Raw genomic sequence first — 25,497 nt, 5'->3', positions numbered from 1 at the left:
CTAAAGGTATTGATCCCATTAAATACACTATTTTATTTGTTTATGTTAAAAATTACTTACTGGTTTGGAAATAGCCAGGTGTAGATACAGTAAAATTGATCAATTTCATTGAGAGTTTTTTTAACAGTTGTTCATATCTTATGTTTTACATCATTGATTACGGAGATATTTTCATTTTTTTCTTCCCTAGTGTGTCTACCTTTCTTAACTTTTCTAACTGAAACATTTATACTATCCTTTAAAATTTTAGGGCAGTTTTAAAAAGTTATGAAACATTTTTTATTATTGATTTTGTTGTATACTGGAGGAACATTAGATGGAAAGTTAATTAGTGATAATCTGAATTTTAGTTTGGTAAAAGACAATAGTTGAAATTGATGCCAGGAAGTTTGTACCTAGTTTTTCCTTCATTATTTGACATAGCTTGCAAAATGCCAGCGCAGCAATTTTTTAATATAATGACTTGTCTCCTTTTAAAATATGCATTCTTGAAGAGGATGATGGAGGTAAGTAGAAAATAGTTTAATGTAGTGACTTGTTTTTCTCCAAGTTGATCTGTTATAAACCCAGCAGCCCAACAGCTGTTTTGTCCAAATGGTCCAGTGGCCCTGTCTAAGCTTTTCCTGCTGTGATTCCATAGGGCATTCTCATTCTGGGGCCTCACCACCCTCCCTGTCCTAGGCAAGCAGTCAGTAGTAAGAATGAGAATGTCGATAATATGGTGAAAACCTTGCATAGAGTCTACTGCTTTAAAAAAAAAAAGGGGGTATGAATTGCAAACTGACAACATAATTATGAATAGTGGTAAACTTGCATATTATTGTGCAGTGACATCATGGCTAAAATCACTATTTGCAACGTGTGGCCCCTTTCAGTTTTAATTTAAAGTAAAAGGGCTCAATGACTTTTTTTCTTCTTGAGAAAGAAAGACCTGTGGCTCCATCTTAGAAAATTGACACCTTGGTTTTTCTTTGCCTTTTTTTTTTTTTTGTCCTCCGACTCTTCTTAATACTGATTTCTAATTCACATGTCCAGCTAATTCAGATTCATGGCGCTGCCTTTTCTGCCTTTCTCATGGGCCTCTCTTTCATTTTTCCATGATGCATTTTTTGAAATGGCTTTTTCTCCACCTCAATTATATTGATGAAGAGACTGACCCTCTGTTAAATGACTCTGATTGCATAGGCGGAGGTGAAGCCTCTGTGTCCTTCCCACCAGTGAGCTGCACAAGGGCTGCAGACTCCTGGGGATCTTCCACTCCCACTCTGCTCCCTACAACATGTTTCCTGTTGTCCCCACAGAGGAACCTAAGGTGTCAATAGTGACCTTGTGAGGTATGTAGAATGCCTCCTGGAAGGACAAGGCGAGTTAGGAGGAACTAATAAGGAAGTTAGGAAGCAACGTGCTCCAAAAGTTCATGGCAGAGAAATTAATAAGAAGAAAACTTTTTCAATTATCTTTTCTCTTCATCTTCACTCTCTTCATTTTCCTTAACGTTTTTGATTCAACCCACCTCCCTGCCCTGGTGGTTCTTTCTTCTGGAGTCCCATGGCATTTTATTTATATTTCTATCATTCGAATTATTTAGGTATGTAATTTATCTTTTTATACATATCTGTCTCTTGTGTAGACTCCCAACATTTTAAGACCTTTAGACATATAGTATATACTTAAATATTTGAGTAAATAAATGAAGATCTGATGTTGAAAAAGACGTAAATAAATAAAATATCTACTCAGCACATAAATGCAAGTATTTGATGGAGTTTTGTGTGTGTGCTGAAACATCCCATGGACCATTTTAGGGGCTCAGTACCAAGTTTCAAAAGTTACTCAGTAGATTTACACAAGCAGATAATTAACTTTAGTTTTTGAATTCATGGAGAACAGGATCAAGATGTCTGGGTGTGAACAGAGACTGGATCATTCTGGGTGCATCTTTGGAAAATCAAGGCCCTTATCTTTAATAATGTGAGTGATCAAGAGAGTGAACAGAGGGCTGATTTTAGAAAGGCTACTGGGGCACAGAAAATCCTGGAGGAATATATGGAAGGAGAGTAGAAACATGACAAACTTTTTGTGTAGAAATCCTAAAAATTGTGTTTACATGCTGGCTGAAAGAATTGTAACCTACTCTGGCTCCAAAAAAAGGTTTGAGCAACTTATGAATATATAAGGTGTCCAAAAGGGCTGGAAAGGAAAATAGATTAAAATGAAAGGAATTTAGGATGGAACAACAAAATGAAGCAGAATGTATTTCAGAAGGACTAGCAGTTTTTAAAGGTAGTTGCAAATTTATCCCTCAGGTTGAAAGTAGAAAGGGAGGTGGGAACAATTCTATATCGTGCCCTGGGTCCGTGAGATTCAAAGCAGTAGTCTCAGAGGCACAACTTTTTTGGCCTCCTGTATCCAAAAGAGACTCTGTGGGATGTAATGCAAATACAGCATCACCTCATCTCCACCTTCAGTCCTAATGCTCTAACACGTGTTCAGTGGAGGTGATGCAGAAATTCTGTAAGGGGCCAAGGGCATGCTTGATAGCATTCATCTCTCAACTTGCTACATGGTCAAGGGATAAAATGTAGAACAGGATCAGTCGTGTCTCCTATAAATGGCTCTCCATGTTCAATTTTTCAAAAAATCAGCCCCCATTTCTCCCTTATATATGAAGCAAAAGCTCATGTGCTGATATCCTTTGCTGGCAATGAGCAGTGGATCCACACTATTAAATAATCCAATAAGCAGAATACAGGGTTGGCCCCTTTTAGGAAAATTACATATTTACCGCATCTGCACTTGTGGAAGGACGTGGTACACCAGGATTAGAGACCTCTACCGTTTATTAGGCCGCTAGTCATAAGTCATGCTATTGAAATGAAATGTAATGAATTCTCTTTCAATTAAATTGAGTAGATTTGGATCAAATTGATGTATACCATTAAAGAAACTGTAGTTTAATAATTTTGTGTAAGTGCATATTTCCTTAAAATGTAAAACTTATTAGAGGCTGCTTAATTCATTTTCAGGAGGCATAACTGTATATGTTAAAGGGGTGATTTGATTTATTTACCATTCATAGCAGAGTGGCATATCCTACTCATGTTTCTTGCTGTCCTCTTACAAATGTGAGACTCATCCAGGTATATTTTGTCTTGTAAGTCGTAGGCTTATTTGTGGTGATGAAGAGATCATCTCTGAAACATATTTGGAGTTGTGGGGAGCCCAGACACTTTTGTGAGGGAACTTTAAAGAAAAAAAATGGAACATTTAAAGTTTTGTTAGAGATGCTCTTTCTTCTACTTTGCGTCACAGTAATGTTTGTTCAAACCAGGCTTGTTTCCTGATTCTTAAGAAGGGAAAGTGGAGTTGGCAGATGTCCCCTTGTAACCTCACCAGTTACTCTTTAAAAGCCATCATCCTAGTTGATGAATGGGGCCCGGCTGCCAGCTCCGTAGTAGAAGGCAGTTCCCGAAAGTGCTACCGGGCCCTGGGAGAGGAGAACGTGGGAGTTTGCACGAGAGGCGAGCATCTTGAGGGTGCTGTAGGGCTGAGCGGGTTTCTCACGCACTCTTGCCCACCGACTCTAGACCTGAGCTGTTACTCAAGCCAGCTTCCTGGTCATCGGTCCCCAGCATGCTTGTTCCACGTTTTGCAATTTCTCAATCTTACCTTTACTATTTCTCTTTCCCTTCCTTTTCTTCCTTTTACTTTCTACTATCTTCTTTCTCCTTAACATTCACTTTTCTTTCTTCTCTATTCTCATTAATCCCCCCTTACTTTGTAGTAGTTATTCTGTGCATTTCTTTCACCTTAAAATCTTGACCCTCTAGAACTCCTATACTTCAGCTTCTGATTTTGAAGAGAATATTTTCATGTATAAGATTCTCCTAGATGTAACACACTGATTCAAGGAAATAAGAAGTATAGTGAAAGAGAGGGGATGGGAAAGTCAATTCAATTCAGGTCACATTGATTTAGAGGGAAATCCACTGTTTAGATGTAGGTGTTCAAAATATTGGCTGATAAATCTTTCTAGTTCATTGTTCTGGCGAGCTGTACACATTCTTGTTCACCATCAGAGCCCAGGAGTTCACTTTTGGGGGCAGGTCCCCAGGTCTAGGACAACAGAGGGAAAGCCAGGAATTGCTGTGTGCACTTCTGCTGTCTGGGCGGCTAGTGTTCCACCAGGGGACCCTGTGGGCTCCTCCTGCACTAGCCACACAGAGAGGAGGAAGGGACACTTTCTCTTCAGTGCAAAGCCCCAGGGCCTTTACTCAAGTCTCTTGTTCTCGGGAGGATTTGGAGGTGACTAAAAACAGCAGAAAACAAAAATGTTCGAGTCTAGACAGGATTCAATATTAACTCTTCTAGCCCTGCTGTTAACGATCTTTCTTCCAAATTGGCTAACTCAGGCGTTAAGTTCGGAGTAGAGGTTTGTCAGTGTAAGAGGGAAGAAGCCCTTTTGCTTAACTCAGTGAAACAGCGTTTGTCCGGGGAAGGGCTTGTATTTTAAGGCCACTTGCTAATTCTGTGCCACAGTGACGCCTGTTGGTGAGTGACTGCTTCCTGGTCTTCTCGGTGATTTTTGTTCTGAAGGAGACACTCGGAGCTCAGGTGGTGCCTGTGCCTTCTGTCTGATCCCTGCCCCTCCCTCCCTGCTCAGCTCCCTCTCTCCCTGGTGGCTCCCACTTCCACGGTTGGCTCATTCTTTTGATCTCTCCTTTCATCCCCTCTTACAAGTACTCAACAGATACTTTAAACATCTGCTGTTTACCAGGCACTATTTTGGATGCTGGGGGTTCAATAAGGGGAAAAAAATCTACAAAATCTTTGTCTTCATAGAGTTTGATAAATATATCAGCAAACAAGTGAATCGTGTAGTATTTCATTTGAGGAGCCACACTGTGAAGGAATCACCAGGGAATGGGGAGACCGGGGAGCGGGCGGGGCTGCTGCTGCTGAATGGCGGGCCCAGAAGGCCTGCGCGAGCTCAGAAGGAAGAGGGCAGGGAGCGGGGTGTGCAGACGCCCCCGCCGCAGAGAGCCGGTGCGGGGCGTGCCTGGTGCGCCCGCCCGAAGGCAGCAGGAAGGCCGTGCGGCTGGAGCGGAGGCGGGCAGAGAGGTCGGGGGGGGGGGGGCGGGTGGCTGAAAGAAGGCCCGCGGGCCCGCGTGGGGACGGCGCTTTAATCCAAGCGAAGTGAAAACTTACCGCGAAGTTTAACACTATGCTGTATGATTTAAATAATAAATGCCTTGTATTTTTTCTATAGCATTGTCACATACACCAACTAAAATGCTACCAAACTGGAAATGTCTAAAGGGTCCCCAAGAGTGACTGCTGTGTCTTGTCAGGTGTCTGGTCTGCGTGCCAGTCAGGGGTGCGCAGACGTGACAGTCAGGAGACAGACTGTAGTCTTCACGTGGCCACCAGCTGCCTGTGCGGGGCCTCGGGTCTCTCACTGCAGATGCCCAGCTTGGACACGATGAGTCATTTTCAGACTCCGGTCCACGCAGCCCTGGGGATTCCTGGAGGCTCTGTTATGTTTTTGTTTGCAAACTACCATGCAGGCTTCACTTAGAAGAAAGTATCCCCGAGTTTAAAAACCAAAACAAAACATAGACTTGGGTGTCCCTTAGGTTTTCCGGCGTGAAAGAATCTGCAGTCCCATAGATTCTCACATGACAGACACGAAGGAGCAAAATCCCTTATTACTCAGTGCCTCTTGTGAGTGCTCCTTACCTCTCATTAAAGTGGAAGGTAGATTGTCAAATAGTCAGATAAGACATTCGACATTCCATTCTTCAGGACTGGTGAGTTGGCTTCTATCATTGTGCAGACTTAAGGGACTAATATAAAAAGTTGAATGTCTTTGCAGGTACTTCCTGGCACAAATAGAAACTAGCAATTGAGGAAAATAACCATGATTGACATGTAAAGACGAGCATAGGGCTAATCTGACTTTGAAAATAACTAATGACATGAGTGTTAGTCATTTTGTGTGTTAAATATACTGAAAAGTAGTCATGTCCTTATGACATAAAGATATAACTGAAAGGTAACCTGGATATGTTTGATACTTATGATTAAAGATATATTTTAGTTAGTTTTGTTTTCTGATCAAAGAAATGGGAAAATTTGCTCTTTAATATATTGACTGTCTTCTTCCTTTTCAACCCAGAATCTCAATCTGCTGTTTTAGAAACTCCGAAAAAATGTTCAGATGCTGTTCAGGAGGTAAGAAGATTTGACTAGGATGTCGGATCCCTTTCTCTCTTATTTGTCTAAAAATTGTGACAAACTGATTTCTCTTCCCATCTGCCCACTCGCTCGGCTGCCCTGTTTCTCAGCCTGCACGGGAATCAGGCAGGTGGAAGGGGGTGCTTTCTTCCATTCAGACTTTGCCAAGAAAGTCAGCCTTGAGCTGGAACTGAATACAGGTGTCTCAGATTCTGTGTCATTGTGTGTCCAGCCAAGGAGCTGAGCCCGAAGCGGCCGCTCTGCGCAGGGAAATGCGCCTGGTTGAGCTAACAGTCATGTGGATGAGAAGTTTTTAATGTGTTAGAGCTTTCCTAAAATCAAATAATATTCTTCAGTTGCTTTGGTTGGATAAAGCATTAGTTTAATTTGCACAAAAACTTTTTTATTCTGTTAATAAGGAAGCCAAGTTTTATGACTTCTTTCCCTGCACAAATATGCACCTCCTGCCATAATAGGAAACACTTATTGGGAAGAGTAATTGTGTTTAGCAATTGCTCTTTTGGGTATAAAACCATTTTTTAAATTTATTTACATATTCTCCCACTATACTTTTTAAAATAATTTAGTATTAGAAATTGCCAATAAGAAGAATGTTTTCTGGAGTGTGGTCTAAGTAGAAAATGAGACAGTTTATTCCTGGGTTCCAGGCTCAGGTCTGTTTCTGGTTAGTTTGTGACAACATACTCAGGCCATTTTGGGGCATAGTGTTCATCTCTGTAAAATCAGAGAATTTGATGATTTTTGAGAATTTTTCCAAGTGTAAAATGAGTTCCCTCTAAGTGAAGCAGCCCTGCGTCACACATGAAAGTTTGCTCCTCCTGGAGGAAAAATAAGACTATAACGATTGAGAACTTCATTTCATAAATCCACTCCCGTGCTTTTCAGAAGTATGTCTAGATTGGTCATTATCATAAGAGTAAAGATTCTCTTAAGGGTAATGTCGTAGGACAGGTTTTCCCAGCTTCTTTTTTTTAGAGCAGAAACCCACATCAGGCGAGGGGACTTGGAGGGGCGTGGTGGACCCAGCTGAATGTTGATTACTGTGCAATGATTAGCTGACAGTGAATATGATGAAGGAAAATAAAAAGAGGTCAAGAGAAACAAAGTGAGATATAATTACAACAAACAGGGCCCTTAAATGACCTTTTCATTATTTCTGCAGCGCTTTTCATTTTTGGCACGACTGAGTTGTGACCTGAGATGATGTATTAGATTTTTCTAGTTCTCATCTCCCGGGCATGTATTACTGACTTCCCTGTTATATATGATAATGCCAAAGAAAACCTGGACAAAAAGTGTCCTACACAACCAACAATGATAAAACACATACAACCTTGCTCTAAATATTAAGACTCCAGCTGTAATAATTCAAGGTAGATATGCATGTGTATAAAATTATAGTGATTTTCTGTTTTCCTTAAGCTGTGAACCAATAGTAAGCAGAAAATCTGATGAACTGGGTGATTTAAAAACAGCCTGGCATCTCAAAGATGAAATACATTGATTAAAATTTCACACCTTCTCATTTCCTTGCTGCCAGTGAAGTGTCTAGAAGCTAGGAAATGTAATACACTAATTGGGAGGTGACAATATTTGGAAGTAATTGAGGTCAAGCACTCAGTAATGACATCACTTGCTCTTGGAGTCATTAACTCTTTGTCATATGTTTACTTAGGGACTGATTCTTTCCTTAGATGATGTGCATCTGTGTCATAAAAGGCTAAATAACTGGGCATAAAGGGGTTCAGGAAACCAGAATTAATTACCAATTTACTGTGCACCTGTTCTTTTACTGTATTATGCAACTCTTATAATAATCTTTTAAGTAATTATTATAATTCATATTTAATGATAAGAAAATGATGTTTATAGTAGGTAACTTGCTTAAGGTCAAAAAGGTGATAAGGGGTAAGAGCCAGGATGTGAACATAGGTCTGTTTGACTTTATACCTTACGTTGCCTCCTCTGTGATAAAAATTAAACCCTGTGAGTGAATAGCCCTGTGGATATTTCATACCATCTCGTGCCAAAATCATCAAAGGCTCCTATGGAATTAGGAAGTTTTAAAATAAAACTACTTTCTTTAGACCTCACTTACTGATTATTTTAATTTCAAATAATATGCTCTGAAAATCTGCTCTGTCTATAGAGTTATTTCATGAAACTGAAAAAGGACTTTCAATTCTTTTTTTTTTATTCTTTGGCATTTGAAATACTATTTATAAACTGAAATCCTTTTACATTTTTACAGTATATAAATATTGTAGCCAAATGTCAATTACATTCTCTAGAAACATTTGCACCTACATTAAAGATTTATATATGGTAGCAAAACTGGTTACCACCAGTTTTCAACTTATTTTTACTTTTGAAATTATATATAAAATGTGTGCTTTGAAGTATTTTCCTAAAACTCTTAACGTCTTTCTAATGTAAATGGACTAGTTGAAAGGTAAATAGAATAAAATTTGATCTTTAAAAACTCTAGTTTTGGGGGAAGAACTTGGTAACAGCAAGCAATTGAAAGTTGAGTCTACCCACACATTAAGATATTTATTAATTATGAATAGCCACATCTATTACAAAGTGCTGGATAATGATAAGAAATTAAACAAAATCAGCATCCTCTTATCCCATATGTTGTACAGTTTATATGCAAATACATTCTCAAATGTTAGAAAGATGCTTCTGATTTGAGGGAAGTGGCAAAATCTTATTTCAGTCCAGTTTTAACCTCCTTTGAAATTGGCTTAAAACTCTTCCCCTGGGATCCTGCTCTGATCAGTCCTCCTGGATCCTCTTAACCTCTCAATGCCTAACTGGGTTGCAGACTTAATTGAGGGATTGAATATTCTTTTCTATTGGTTCTCCTTTTAAAGAGTCTCCTGTAGTGCTCTGTATACAGTGACCTGTCAGTACAATGTATTATCAGCTTCAGAAACATCTTTATTAAGAACAAATCAAGGAAATGCATGTGAATAATGAGGAGCAGCCTGGTCAGTGGTATTTGAGGGTTTGCTCACATGTGTCTTGGCAGAGACAAGTTCAAAGAGTAAAAAAAGAATTGTTCAAATCAAAAGAAAGGTGTGGGGAATGTAATTCTGAAGAAATAGAAATGGAGACATGAAAACAAGTCACTTGAATTGTATTAGAATGTATTAGATATATCAAAAGGTGGGGAAAAAAACGTTGTTTAACGTAAGTTCCTTCTAAACTCTAAGGCAAAAAGTGACCTGCATTCACATGTTAATTATAAACCCACAAAACCACAATTCACAAGACAAGTACACAGCTAAAATATAGACCAGAGTAAGAAATAGAGGGGTTCAAGAAGCTAGGCAAAGACATGTTTGAGATCCAAAAACATGGGTTAATCTTCCTTGAAGTTTACCTCAGACTCTGCTCATTCTTAGGTGCTTGATAAGCACTTTGACTCAGTGAGTCTGGGGAGGGCTGAGGTGTGGCTGGGGAGGGCAGAGACACAAGGATACCTTTGTGGAGGCACCAGTTTTGAAAATGGGTAACACTTTGGCAAAATGTTCAACGAAATGTGTTAAGGGGAAGATAGGATTTTTCTGGAACGTACAATTTTATTTTATGGAAACTCTAGATAAGAGGAAAAAAAATTAGACATTTTAGTTTTAGAAAAAAGGAAATAAGAGAAACTATTCTGTCAGTTTTAAGAATGAAAAGCAGTAGGCATCTGGAAAGCAGTTACAATTTGAGATGAGAATTTGAAAAAAGCATTAGAGCTCACTCACTGTTTCCACTTTTCTCTGGGGCCATAGGGCTTACAGTGAAATGAAGTTACGTATTTGCTCTACAGAGCCTTAGAGGGTGTGGAATTCCTTCATGCTGGGCAACACTGGCAATGACCTGGGAAGAAAGGCAAATAGTTCAGGCAGCTGATCTAAATGGGTAACTGAGCCGATAAAGGTTCTTGGCTTATAAAGGGTGTTTATCTTTTACTGAACTTTATCGGACGCCTGTTGATGCACTATGTGCAAGATATTTGTAGTAGGTAGTGAAGGAAACACAAAGAACTGTAAGGTCCTGGGCTCTTCCGTGTACATGAAATGATCTGCAAGATGTAATGTGACTTTGTCAAAGTATTTAGTGTATGTTGCACTACAGAATTTTAAAAAATGGGAACGTTGTTGAGAAATTGTAATTAAGGACAGCTTCTTAGGAAAGGTGCAACTTAGATCAAGTCCTCAAAGTGATCACTTCTGGACTGGGGGAGGGAAGAAGAGAGAGTGTGCAGATGGAGAAGAGAGTGAAGGTACAGAAGTAGACATGAACGTGGCGTTGAGGCGGGGAGGACACTGACAGATGCAAGGGTCCTGGGGATCGGAGAGGCCGCTCACTCCATTCCTCCAGCTTCTCGGCCCGCCTCTGGTGCTTCTGCCCGCCCCACCGCCCCACTGCAGCCCAGCCCCAGCCCTGGTGGGTCACCGCAGCCGTCTCCCAGCAGATCTCTTCACTTCCAGTCCAAGCCCCTCCTGATCTTTCCCCCACAGTCCTCCAGAACTGTCTTCCTAAACTCCAGATTTACTCGTGTCTGATGTCTGCTCAGACCCACTCGATGACTACTCATAGGGTTTCAAAGAAGAGTCAGACTCCCGAGTTTGACGTGCAAGGCTTTTCCTTGCCATCCTCTGCCGTTAGCCTCATCCCCCACTATGTCCTACCTGTTCGGTTTGCTCCAGCCTTGAAAAGGCACGCTAGTTTTCTGAAAGCTTTAGCATCCTTCATGTCTGCCTTTTACATTTTTTTTCTTCTGCACTCCTACTGCCTTTTTTAATCCAATGAATTCCTGTTTCTTAATCTAAACTCATGTCACACTTCACTCCCTCCTAGACACTTCCCTGGAGAGGCCTCAATCTAGAGACTCCTTTTTGATGCCCCTTCTGAGATCCCTGCACTTCCCTTACCTTCTCATAATTGGTGTGTTATGCGTGTCTCAGAGGTAATAGGGCTCCTTAAAGCTATGACTACCCATGTTCTGTTTGCCCCTCCAGTATCTAATACAGCGCCTGACATTTCTGGGCAGATCAGAAAGTGACGAACGAATAAACATACGGGAGACCACACTGACTCAAGCAGAGGTGCGCCCTGGGAAGTGGTGGAAATTTTGCTTATATTCACACCATAGTGATTGAGGATTGGGTTTGGAACCAGTGTGTCTGGGCACAAATCCCAGTTATACCACTGTTAACTGGGGAACCTCAGCCATGCTTTTTATTCTCTATGCCTTAATTTCCTTATCTACAAAATGGGGCCAATAATAACTCCTGTCTCATAGGTTTTTGTGAGGTTTAAATGCACTAATTTTCATGAAGGGCTTAGAAGAGCTCCTGGCACATGGTAGGCGCTCAGAATGTAAGCCGATATTTTGTCATTATTATTGTCATGTCTGAGCAGTACTCTGGCTTCCAAAGTTGCCTTCTTAGTGCAGTTGATCCTCATCATTTAGAGATTCTGTATTTGCAAGTCTGACAACTAGCTAGAAGTTATTTACAGCCCTGAAACCACTGCTTACAGGCCCTTTACTTCATTTGCAGACATGTGCAAAGTGGCGAAAAACTGGAGTCACCTGGCGTGCACCTTCCCCAGCCAAGCTGGAGCGAGGCAACTCTGCCTTCTTGTTTCAGCTTATTCTGTAAATAGTGTCTTTTCTGCCACGTTTTTCACCTTTTTGTGCTTTCTGCTGATGACTTTGCTGTTTAAAATGCCTGCAAGCATAGGGCTGCAGTGCTGTTTAGTGTCCTAGGTGCAGGAAGGCTGCGATGTGCCTTACAGAGAAAATGTGTGTCTTAAATTTAATTTATGTATTTAATATAATTTAAATATATTTATTATAATAAATAAGGTAACTTGAAACTGAAACACACATAAAACAAGGTTATGTGCTGATCAGTTGAAGAAAATGTGGCTGGAGGCTCGTGGGAAGCGGTCTCTGTTTCCAGTGCTCACTAATTCATCGTTCACGGTGACTTCATAGAACGTAACTGCATAAGGAGAACTGCCTGTATCTCATTTAAGCCTCGCAGTAGCCAGTGCAGTAGGCAGGGGAGGTAATTAGGGTATCCACATTTCACAGGCTATTAAAGACCTTATGAGCCAGGTAGAGAATTTAAAATGTCTTATGCTCAGCATAAGAGCCATGAGTTTTTGAGCAAGGACGTACCATGATAAACCCATGTTTAAGGACCTGATGAGAGAATGTCGTTTTGATAGGAAGAGGGGGGCTAGAGCAAATCAGGAGGACCAGCTCTAAAACTCGCAGTTATGAAGTGGGGAGATTCTGAACTAAAGAGCTGATATGATAAAGGAAAATTAGCAGCCAAAGGTTGAAATAATGGCTTTGGTAACCAGGTGACCATATCTAGGGTATAAATTTAGGCTGTGGTTCTCAAAGTGTGGTCCCTGGAGGAAGTGTCAGCATCATCTGGAAACTGGTTAGAAATGCAAATTCTCAGGCCCTGCCCCAGGCCTCCTGAACTGGAGACTCTGGGGGTGGGGCCTGGCGGTCTGTGTGTCAGCAGACCCTCCAGGGGATTCTGCTGCACATCAAGTTTGAAAACTAATTAATTCAAAAAATGAATCAAAGCTACTACCAAGCCTAGGTAAACTGCAAGGCAGAGAGGTGATACTTGTTTACAGGATGAGATGCATTTTAAATATAAGGGAAAAGTTAGGTAATCAAATAGAAATATTATATGTCAAGTAGAAATATTATACGTCAATTATTCCTTGATAAAAGATAAAATTAAAAAAAGCTATACAATCACAAAATGAATGTGAAATATTGTTGAGAGGGAAAAACTTGCAAATCAGCAGGACAGAGCTGAGAGATTTAAGATGAAAAAATTGTTGAGCTCCCCTAGCACAGAGAGAGAGGATTGTGGGCCAAGGACAGAGTCTTGGGAATTACTCAGGTTTGGTATTCTACTCCAAAAAAAAAAAAAAAAAAAAAAAAAAAAAATTCAAAAGAGGGAAGAGGAAAGCAAATGGAGACGAGAGAGTGTAAAATTATACAGGCCAATCGAGGAGAGGATTTTTAAGAAGGAAGGCATGAGAAATCATTTCATAGTCTTTATACAGGCTACATTGGAGCTGTAGTGTTGGCAGTGAGAACATTAGGGTCACCAGGACAGCAGTTCCAGCCGAGTGGCAGCAGAGTCAGAAGGTATAGCTCTGCCCCTCGGGGTAACATTCCCAAGCCATTCCATTTGATTTTCTGTGAGCTTTGTTTGGAACTTTAATGACATTGGGGGCTAGTTGGGTATTGACGCAGGGGGGTGGTTAGGGGGTGAGACTCTAAGCTGCGTTGTTTATGCGTGGGTCATCAATGAAGGGAAACTGTGACAGACTGTTCTTCTTCCTTGCAGTTAATTGGGACAGTGAAGGAATGTTTTGCTTTAGAGTATAGTTCAGGACTTTGCCACAGCTCAGGTCATGGGAGAGAAAATTCAGAAGATATGAGGGAACCAAAAAGGCTGTTTATTTCCATTGTTTTCTAACTCCTTTCCTAAACATGCTGTTTATTACCTCCACTCTGGTCATTCACTAATGATGGTGACTTTAACCTTCCCATCAATCAAATTATCAACTACTGCCATAGATGTTCAAAGTTACCCAGCCAGTTATGATTTCTGACTTACCCCTCTCCTCTCCACCTCACATTTCTCATCTAGGCAGTGAAGGGATTGGAAGAGATTTGTCATTTCCATTCTAATTCAAAAATGTTATAATTTCAATAGTTCGTCATTTCCACTGTAAGGATTCCAGAGATGCTGTTTTAATGCTCTGTGAGAAACCCTTTTCCATAATATGTTCTCATTTAAGGCACCCCGGGTATGTTATTTACCAGTTACCGTATGTTCTGATACTCCCTGCTTTCTTGATATTCCTTTTCAAAGTTGAGATTGATTGTACTTTATTTCTGTGCATAATCTGGGTTTCTTTTCCTGTAGAATTACAGCATGTTTTGGCTTATTGTAAATCTGGAATCTCATTGGTTTTCTCCAAAACCTTAGACTGTTTTAGAATTTAGAGCATGAGAAACAGAGAGTTTATATGCTTCTATGAAGAGTAAAATTCATATTTTACAGACGTCTAGAGTTATCCTAACTTGCCAGTGACATGGCCTTAGAATTTAGCAGAACTTGAAGATCTGAATATTAAAGAAAATGAATTACATAGTAAATAAGTAAAGTTTCAAAGATGAACAAATTAATTTTCAGCAGAAGCTTTCCATAAATGTATCTTGGCTTTCTTTTCGACACTTTTAGCCTTAATATTATAGTAATGTTTCTTTTTCTGGGAACCAGATAAACTTTATTTTGAAAATACTTTGTTGAATGTATTATTTTTTGATGGCAACTTGTATTTTGTGATATTCAAGTAATCAAATAATTTATAAGAAATAACCAACACTACCCACATATAAGATTATACAGAAGTGAAAGAATTTTGGCTGACTTATTGTATACAGTTGTTCAGCCAAAATGGATGGCAGATCTACCAGTTATAATGATTTACAGATTTGGACTAATATTTTTAAAAATCTCAAAATTGGTGATATATAAAATAAAACACTGTGTTGACTAAAATAGATTTGTTATCTTTCCTCCATTTGTAAGGATGCATCCATTATATAGATTCTGTACAAAATTGCAAATATCACTTTTTCACTTTTAAAAATTTTATTTTAATTTTTAATAGAACCTGATTTAGGATCAATCTCTCCTTCTTCTCTTCCTTTTCCTTCTCTTTTTCTTCATGTCTTTTAATTTTTATACTGCTTTTCATTATATTCAAATCTATGACGAAAAACAGCTGGCCAAGGTAATAACATTTAAGAATTAAGTCTGGGAGAGAATGCCCAAGGGATGGTGGAGTAGAAAGGTCCTGAGCTCACTCCTCTCATTGGCACACCAAAATCACAACTATTTGCAGAACAGCCGTCAATGAAAAAGACTGTAACCTACCAGAAAAGATCTCCTTCAACTAAAGACATAAAGAAGGAGCCACAGTGAGCTGGATAGGAGGGGTGGACTTGTGTTGCTGTCAAATGCCATATACACAAGTGGGCAGCCCACAAACTGGAGAATAATTAAATTGCACAGGTTTCTCCCAAAGGAGTAAGGGGTCTGAGCCCTATGTTGTGCTCCTAGCCCAGGAGTCCTACACCAGAATGATGAGCCCCTAGAGCATTTGGCTTTGAAGGCCAGCTGGGACTCCACTGATAAAGAGTGCACACAAATCTCATATGCTCCGAGACCCAGAACAGAAGCAGTAATTTGATTGGAGCCTCTGTCAGACTTACCTGTTGATCTTGGAGAGTTAGTCACAGAGGCCGGAGGCAACTGCAGCTCACCCTGGTGACATACACACTGGTGGCAGCTGTTTTGAAGGGCTCATTCTACCACATGGACACTGGTGCTGGCCAGCGGCATTTTGGTGCCAGTGTTGGGAAGCCTCAGGCCAAGCAACTAACTGGGCAGGGACATAGTCCCACTCAGCAGCAGACAGCCTGCCTTAAGTCTGCCTGAGCCCACAGCTGCCTCTGGACACAGCCCTGCCTGCCCACCAGAGGGCCCAGGACCCAGTTCCACCAACCAGCGGGCAGACACCATCCATAAGAACACTGCAGCACTGCAGTCTGTGGACTGGCCCACCCACTAGCAGGCCAATACAAGCTTCAGGACAACCTGGGACCCACAGAAAACTTTGTCAGGAACCAGCCCCACCCACCAGTGATCCAACATGTGCTCTGGGATCCCTACAACCAGACCCCAAAATCTGGCTATGCCTACCAGTAGCCTGGTACTTGCCCCAAGATCTGGCCACCCACCAGTGAGTGGACTGCAACCCTGGGGCCACCTGGACCCTGACTCTGCTCACCAGTGAGCCAGCACTCGCCCCAGGGTCCCCTGCGGTTCTGCAGTCAGCTCTCCTGTGACTTAGTTATGCCAACTAGTGGCCAGCAGCAGGACCTGGCATGCAAATGGACCCAGAGCCAACAAAGCCTACCCACAAAGCCAGCCCACCACAACAGAATGATCCATGCAGCCCTCATAGGGGGAACATAGAGCATAGAGCTTGGGTGACAAGAGGGGAGTGTGCTGCTGGGACACATAAGAAGTCTCCTGCAGAGGGACACCTCTGCAGGGTCCAGAAATGCAGCTAACATAACAGACACATAAAAATAAAAACAGCAAGTTAGGCAAAATGAGGCAGCAGGGGAACATGTTCCAGACAAAGTAACAAGATAAAACCCCAGAAGAGCAAAGTGAAGTGGAGATAAGACAGTTTACCCAAGAAAGAGTACAGAGTGATGATTGTAAAGATGACCAAAAACTCAGGAGGAGAATGGACTCACAGAACAAGAAGTTAGGAGATTTTTTACAAAGATTTAGAAAATATAAAGAATAATCAAACAGAGGAAGAATATGATAACTGAAGTGAGAAATACACTAGAAGGAATCAACAATAGACTGAATGATACAGAGGAAGGGATCAGTGAGCTAGAAGACAGAAGAGATCACTGATGCTTAACTGAAGAGAGAAGAGTGAAAAGAAATGACGACAGTTTAGGAGACCTCTAGGGCAGCATCAAGCACACTGACATTCACATTATAGGGGTACCAGAAGGAGAAGGGAGAGAGAAAGGGTCTGAGAACATATTTGAAGACATACTAGCTGAAAACTTCCCTCACCTGGGAAAGGAAACAGTCAGCCAAGTCCAGGAAGCACAGAGAGTCCCATACATGATTAACCCAAAAAGGAGCACACCAAGACACACTGTAATTAAGTTAATGACAAAAATTAAAGACAAAGGGAGAATATTAAAAGCAGCAAGGGAAAAGTAACAAATAACAAACAAGGGAACTCCCAAAAGGCTATCAGTTGACTTTTCAGCACAAACTCTGCAGGCCAGAAGGGAGTGGCATGACATATTTAAATGGATAAAAGGGAAAAAAACCTACAACCAAGAATACACTGCCCAGCTCGGTTTTCCTTCAGATTTGATGAAGAGATGAAAAGCATCACAGACTAGCAAAAGCTAAGAGTCCAGAACCACCAAACCATTTTTACAAGACATGTTAAAGGAACTGCTGTATGCAAAAAAGAAAAGGACACAATGAGAAACATAAAAATCACAAAATGAAAAAGCTCATCAATAAAGGCAAACATACAGTAAAGGTAAGAAATCACCCACACAGAAAGCTAGTAGGACAGTTAAAAGAGGAAAGTAGTAAAATCATCTATATCCACAATAAGTGAGTTAAGGGAAACGCATAATAATTAGATGTAAAATGTTATGTCAAAAACAATAATCATGAGGGGAGGAGAATACAAATGCAGGATTTTCAAAATGCATTTGAAATTAAGAGGTCAGCAAACTTATAACAATCACATATATATATTGGGTGCTATATAAAAACCTCACAGGTGCTCACTTTGGCAGCATGTAGATACTAAAATTGGAATGATAGAGATTAGCATGGCCCCTGCACAAGGATGACACGCAGATTTGTGAAGTGTTCCATATTTTTGGAATTTGATATTTGCAAATGTTAACCACTGTATATAAAAATAGATTAAAAGGACATACTTCTTCTGTATAGCACAGGGAACTATATTCAATATCTTGTAATAACCTTTAATGAAAAAGAATATGAAAACAAATATATATATATATATATATATGCATGACTGGGATGTTATCCTGTACACCAGAAATTGACACATTAAAAAAACCTCGTAGTAACCACAATCTAAAAATGCATAATAGATACATAAAAAAGAAAAAGGTATCCAAACGACGTTAAAGATAGTCATCAAATCACAAGAGAAGCAAACAAAAGAAGGAAAAAGAACAAAAAAGACCCACAAAAACAACCCCAAAACAGTTAACAAAATGACATTAAGAACATACATATCAATAATTAATTTAAATATAAATGGGTTGCATGCTCCAATCAAAACATATAGAATGACTGAATGGATACAAAAACAAGACCCATATACATGCTGCCTACAAAAGACTCATTTTAGATCTAAGGACACACAGACTGAAAGTGAGGGGGATGGAAAAGAGTGTTTTCATCCCAAAGGAGCAGAATACCTTCTTTTCAAGTGGACATGGAACATTCTCCAGGATAGATCACATGCTAGGCCATAAAGCAAGACTGAGTAAATTTAAGAAAAATGAAATCACATCAAGTATCTTTTCTGACCACAATGCTACAAGACTAGAAATCAAGTACAAGGAAAACTACAAAAAACACAAATATGTGGAGGCCAAACAATATGCTACTGAACAACCAATACCTCTCTGAAACTCTGAGAGGAAGTCGAAAAATACCTGGAAACAAATGAAAAGGAAAATGCAATGATCCCAAACCTATGGGTTACAGCAAAGGCAGTTGTAAGGGGGAAGTTTATGGAAATAAAAGCTTACCCCAAGAAACAAGCAAAATCTCAGATAAACAACCTAACCTTATACCTACAGGATTACAAAAAGAATAACAAACAAAACCCGAAGTTAGTACAAGGAAAGAAATCATAAAGATCAGAGCAGAAAGAGATGAAATAGAGACTTAAAAAATAATGGAAAAGATCAATGAAACTAAGAGCTGGTTTTTGAAAAGATGAACAAAATTGATAAAGCCATAGCCATATTCACCAAGGAAAAGAGAAGGGCCCAAATCAATAAAATCAGACATGAGAAGGGAGGAGTTACAACTGACACCACAGAAATACAAAGGATCATGAGATTACTACAAACCAATACATGCCAATGAAATGGACAACCTAGAAGAAATGAACAAATTCCTAGAAATGTGCCATCTCTTAAGACAGAACCAGGAAGAAATAGAAAATATGAACAGGACCAGTTACCAGCAATGAAATTGAGTCAGTAATAAAAAAAACAACTCCCAACATACAAAAGTCCAGGACGAAATGGCTTCAAAAGTGAATTCTACCAAACACTCAGAGAAGAGTTAACACTCATCCTTCTCAAACTGTTTTGAAAAAATTGCAGAGGAAGAATGCTTTCAACCCCATTCCATGAGACCAGCATCACCCTGAAACCAAAACCAGACAAAGATAATCACACAAAAAGAAAATTACAGGCCAATATCACTAATGAACACTGATGTAAAAATCCTCAACAAAATAGCAGAGTGAATCCAACAATACACTTAAAGGATCATCAACTATGATCAAGCAGGATTTATCCTAGGAATGCAAGGATGGTTCAGTAACTGCAAATCAATCGATGTGATACACCACATTAACAAGCTGAAGAATAAAAGCTATATGATCATTTCAATAAATGCAGAAAAAGCTTTTGATAAAATTCAGCATCTATATATGATATATATATGTACACACACACACACACACAAACATACACACAATATATTGAATATTAGATCAGCTATAAAAAGAGAATGAAATTCTGCCATTTGCAGCAGTGTGGTTGGACCTGGGGGTTATTATGCTTATTCAAATTAGTCAGACAAAGACAAATACTGTATGATACCACTTATATTTGGAATCTAAAAAAATAAATCAGACCTGCAAATATAATGAAAAGCAGCAGAATCACAGATATAGAGAGCAAACTAGTGGTTATCAGTGGGAAGAGGGAGATGGAGAGGGGGAAAATAGTTGTAGGGGATTAAGAGATGCAAGCTACTACGTATAAAATAAATGAACTACAGGGAGATACAGTACAACACGGAGTACAGTTAATATTTTAGAAGAGCTATAAGTGGAATATAACCTTTAAAAATTGTGAATCACTATGTTGTCCACCTGAAACTTATATAATAATGTATTTTTACTATACCTCTATAAAAATAATTTTCTAAAAATTGAGTTTTGGAAAGCTTTGCTAGACTTTGCTTGCATGTGTTTCCTCAAGTAATCTTTGTATATGGTCCTATAAATGGGAAAACGGGAGCACTGTTTACATTCCAGGACAGCTCAGAAAATACTTATTAATGCTTAATGGTCGCTTTTAAGACTATTCTGGAAAAATGAAAACACTCTATATTCTTTACTAACCCAAGTTAAGGAAGAAGTAGTGAATATTTGTACTTCCTGGATGAATTTGGGAGCTAGGTTTTTGCCTTCTGATTGCTTGTAGCGTTGTAATTGGAGAGTGGAGTTAACTCTCAGGACATTAGGGATTGTTTATTAAAGTTACTCCTTTTCCTGCAGGCTATTTAGAGACTGTATGTCCTGGTTCCCCAAAGTATGCGTAGTGACACTTTAGTCTTATGTGTAGACACTGGTGAAAAATAGAGACTTAGATTTTTTTAAATATATATGTGGATACCTACATTTTCATATAAATGACAAGTGCCTCAGTATTTTGCCTGTTAAATTCCTTGATTAGTTGAAAAGTAAATGAGTTGCCTTTTCAGCTTCCTTGCACAGTAAGAGCTACCTGCTGTTCTTTGATTACAGGGAAGTAAGTCCCTCCTGGAAGGGCCGTGTCTGAAGGTACAGCTTCTCTTTAGCTCTCAGTGGGCAGCAGAACTGATCTTCAGCAGGTGAAATGTAGGAAAATGCAGAGTTTTAGGGAAGAGGGAACGGGGTTGGGAGTAAGACTTGTTAAGCTTATGCCGTTCCTCCTCCCATGGGAAAAAAACCTACCTCTGGAGACTTCAAACAAATACACCCATAGCTTCGTTTGTACTTCGTTTATAGTAAATGCCCCTTTCTGTCTTCTCTGTATGTACCTTTTCCACTGCAGATGGGGTAGGTATTTGTTTTGGATTTAATAAAAGTAAAGTAATAGATAGTAAACTAAAAGAGTTGGTGGGGTTTTTTTGTGGAGACTTTTTTTTTTTTTTGATTTAGCCTTTGACAAGAAAGATACGAGTTTAGTTTTTTATACTTCATATCATCTTTATATTACCTCTTAATTATTCTCCCCCAGTAGATAAAGAGCAGGTCTGGAGGGTCAGCTTCAAGTGCCCATGTGGGGAAGATGGTAACGTCTGTGGCTGTGGACTGTGGCTCTTCACGGTGCCCTCTATTGGGATCGTGTTTGAAAAGCCCTGGGAAGCTCTGGGGAAACAGTTCTCTGCCTTCTCTGCCTTTCACTCCAGCCTCCACTGGGCAGTTCCAGGTCCGTGTGGGCAGCTGCCCGACACTGCAGCGTCGCAGGGCTGGAGTCTGTCGTGCCTTCTCTCGTACCTTTTCCTGTTCTGATTTTCCTCCTTTTTCTCTACCCATTCCTCTTTCTTCTCTTTTATTTTCACTCATCTATTATTCCTATTTAATTTACCCATAGGGCTTTCTCCTTTTATTTGGGTAGCCAAAGCATTTTTTCCCTTAAAGTGTTCCTGGTCGATTGTATGCCCTGGGAGAGATGGGCACCATTAGGATGTGAGAGTGTGACTCATGCATTGGCACAGTTGCTCTCAGCTGTCTTGACAAATTGTGGAGAGTCCAAGGTGTCACTTTCTGAAATGCCTTGGGTCAAATATTTGAATTATAGTGAACATGATACAAGTTGTATTCATGTGCGTAAGACATATGCCCATGGCTATGTGAATCACAAGTAATCTCACATGATCCTATTGAAGACCTTTTTCAGAGATTACCTCTTAAAGGTAGTGATTAGCTTTAACACTTAGAATTTAAAACGTCTTTAGGGAACATTCTAATACCAGATGTTGCCGGGCAGGGAAGAGAGTAGCCTATCTTGGAAGTAAGTTGGTTTGTCACTCAGAATGGTCTTCCCTCTGCTCAGGGGTCTACCTGTCTTCCATGCTTTCATTCAAGGATTAGACAAGGACCTTAGGACTTTATGGTAATGTGTGTTACCACTCTGAAATCCGAGGGTGGAGAAGAGGCGACACATAGAAATACTGGTAGTATCTTCCCATGGAGGGATCTTTTGAAAGTATTATAACCAAACAAATATATTTGGCTTAATTTTATAAGTCTATTTTTTGGTATTTTGAGGATTCCTTATTTTATATTTATCTTTGATGTCTTTGTTGCCCCTCAGGAAGTTTCTGACATGAAGTCTGAGGGTCAGGCCACTGTCATTCAGCAGCTGGAACAGACCATTGAGGATCTGAGGACCAAAATAGCCGAACTAGAGAAGCAGTACCCTGCTGTGGACATGGAGGTGGCAGCTGGCCCTCACAGGGTTCAGAATGGAGTGGCACGTTCAGAAGACATCTGTCTGGAAGCTCTCAGGTTAGGAGAAAAGGATGTACGGCATCAAAGGATTTTACAGGCAAAGTCAATCCAGACGTCCCCGACAGAAGAGGGCAGGACACTGACGCTACCTTCTGTTAGTGCCTCTCCAGAGTGTCCCCCAGGCCCACCTGGGGCTGAAAGTGGAGACTCAGCGGTGCCGTCCTCACCTTCTGGACCTCAGACAAAATTCTGTTCAGAGATATCTGTGGTTGTGTCTCCAAGGCGAATATCAGTACAGCTCGACGCACATCAGTCCAGCCAGACTCCACCATCTCCACCCCTTCCCTGGTCTGATGGTCAAGGACAGGCCGGACCTCAGCCTTCCCATCCTTCTCTTCATACTGAGTCTGAAGCCAGCCATGAGCACTCTGTTTGCTCCTCCTTTGAAAACAGCCGTGACATCCCACCCCCACCACCTCTGCCTTGTACAGAGTCCTCCAGCTCCATGCCTGGCCTGGGCCTGGTGGCTCCCCCACTCCCCCCTCTCCTTGGCATGACAGGGCTTGCTCTGCCCAGTACAGCAGGGCCCTCACCTCGTCCTCTGCCTGGTACAGAGATGCTGCCACCCCCTCCCCCACCTTTGCCTGGAATCCCTCCTCCCCCTCCACTTCCTGGAGCAGGGATCCCTACTCCCCCTCCTCTTCCTGGTGAAGGGATCCCTCCTCCCCCTCCTCTTCCTGGAGTGGGGATCCCTCCTCCCCCTCCTCTTCCTGGAGTGGGGATCCCCCTCCCCCTCCTCTTCCTGGAGTGGGGATCCCTCCTCCCCCTCCACTTCCTGGAGTGGGGATCCCTCCTCCCCCTCCTCTTCCTGGAGTGGGGATCCCCCTCCCCCTCCTCTTCCTGGAGTGGGGATCCCTCCTCCCCCTCCACTTCCTGGAGCGGGGATCCCCCTTCCCCCCCACTTCCTGGAGTGGGGATCCCCCCTCCCCCTCCTCTTCCTGGGGTGGGGATCCCTCCTCCCCCTCCACTTCCTGGTGAAGGGATCCCTCCTCCCCCTCCACTTCCTGGAGCGGGTATCCCCCCTTCCCCCCCACTTCCTGGAGTGGGGATCCCCCCTCCCCCTCCTCTTCCTGGTGAAGGGATCCCCCCTCCCCCTCCACTTCCTGGAGTGGGGATCCCCCCTCCCCCTCCTCTTCCTGGAGTGGGGATCCCCCCTCCCCCTCCTCTTCCTGGAGTGGGGATCCCTCCTCCCCCTCCACTTCCTGGAGTGGGGATCCCCCCTCCCCCTCCTCTTCCTGGTGAAGGGATCCCCCCTCCCCCTCCTCTTCCTGAAGTTGGGATTCCCCCACCTCCTCCTTTGCCAGGTATGGGGGTTCCACCTCCTCCAGCCCCTCCCCCACCCCCCCCTCCTGGATCAGGCATCCCCCTACCCCCACCAGCCCCTCTGCTTCCTGGATCAGGCCTCCCTCTCCCACCACAAGCTGGGAGCAGCACTTTACCAGCACCGCAAGTGTGTGGATTTCTTCCTCCTCCATTGCCAACTGGCTTGTTTGGATTAGGGATGAACCAGGACAAAGGGAGTAGGAAACAGCCAATAGAACCCTGTCGGCCAATGAAGCCTCTCTATTGGACCAGAATTCAGCTACATAGTAAAAGGTAACATGAACGGGAGCCCGTCTTTGCACAATTTGTCAACGTGAGGGAAGCACTTTCAAACTTTTGGGAAAAGTGACAATTTAATGTATTTCTAAGTACCACTCTAAAGCTTGTCTGTAGATTTTTACACTAATATTCAGTGAAGCAATCTGTTATTTAAAATTTTAGACTTCACCAGAGGTATCCAAAGGATAAAACAGATGACATGTATCAATGTACAGATTTCTGTCTATACGGTTTTTGATCGACTTTTTAAAGCTAGAGGGATATATTTTTCTTAGCATACAGGCTCGGTTGCCTAGTTGCAGAACCTCACTGACAAATAGCTTATAAAACTGAATCGAGTCCTTAGACAAACTGAGTCCTGAGGATGTTTTCTGCATCCTTTTGAAGGCACATTACTACTATTCCATTTTGTTTGCAATAGTCTTTTCAGAAACATGTTACACAAAAATACACACATCTACACTCCATGAGTGAAATGACTTCGTTCTGAGCATTTCATGGCATTTCTATAGAAGATTTACAACACTGTGAGGTCCTAAAACCATAAATTTATATGATTTTTATAAAAGATATGTTTTGCTTCCCACTAGGTGTGCTGCTAGCATATTGCTTACCCATGCATAGACCATAGCCTGTGCTCCTCACCCCTGGGACAGTGCTGTGACGTGGCTGTGGAATGTGCTGGTGGGAGACAAAGCACGCACTTTTAATTTCACTGGACTGCCTTGTCCTAAGTTCTCAGGATTCTTTGAATTTTTGTCTGTGTGGTGTGGTGCAGATTTAGAAATAGGGTATTTACCAGGCTCGTCTCATTTATTATATTAATGTTCTCTTCACTGAATCATACTGGGGGGAAGAATCTATGTATTTTGACTACTTTGTACTTTGCAGCTTGTTCTCTGAATAATTTGCCATGTCACTTATGTAGACTGATGTATCGTTTCCAACTGTGCCCCCAAATCATTTTATTTGCGTTATATGAAGATGTTTGGTTTTGTTGTTCTTTTGCTTTTTGAAAAATGGATCTACCTTTTTTAGGTGGTACCACGTGAGTCTGCAGTCACTGAGAAGTCAAGTCACGTGGAATGATGGGCAGTGGTAGGAAGAGAGAAGGGACCACTGTGGGTCATAAAATGATTGCTTTTTAGCCCATGAGTAATCCACAAAGCCGATGAATCCAGTTGAGATTGTGAGATGGCAAACATTGCCTGCCTTGACAGCCATCCTGAGAGGGGTTTTTCGTTTATGTTTTTATACAATGACTTGATAACTGAGAATTCCTGGAAATTATTCTTTCCAAAATTACTACTGTCTTCTCTTCCACCCCCTCTCCTCCTTGTCCTTTCTGTTCATGATCCCCGTGATGTCTTGGAGTTTGGCTTGATGGCT

General features: G+C 41.3%; 1 protein-coding gene and 1 pseudogene across 1 annotated transcript in view; both read left to right on the top strand.

The window, feature by feature from the left end:
* LOC102510773 (formin-2) overlaps window positions 1-25,497 on the top strand; it is a 286,001-nt gene that overhangs the window by 80,308 nt on the left and 180,196 nt on the right. Inside the window, 5 exon segments of the mRNA XM_032491868.1 lie at window positions 6,179-6,234; window positions 22,310-23,225; window positions 23,228-23,323; window positions 23,326-23,388; window positions 23,391-24,102. Coding sequence (XP_032347759.1) covers window positions 6,179-6,234; window positions 22,310-23,225; window positions 23,228-23,323; window positions 23,326-23,388; window positions 23,391-24,102 — 1,843 coding nt within the window.
* Window positions 17,728-17,825, top strand: LOC116667413 (annotated as a pseudogene).

The sequence above is a fragment of the Camelus ferus genome, chromosome 11, assembly GCF_009834535.1.
Source record: "Camelus ferus isolate YT-003-E chromosome 11, BCGSAC_Cfer_1.0, whole genome shotgun sequence".
Taxonomy (NCBI): domain Eukaryota; kingdom Metazoa; phylum Chordata; class Mammalia; order Artiodactyla; family Camelidae; genus Camelus; species Camelus ferus.
Note: the sequence above shows the minus strand (reverse complement) of the source record. Positions and strands in the feature narration are given on the sequence as shown.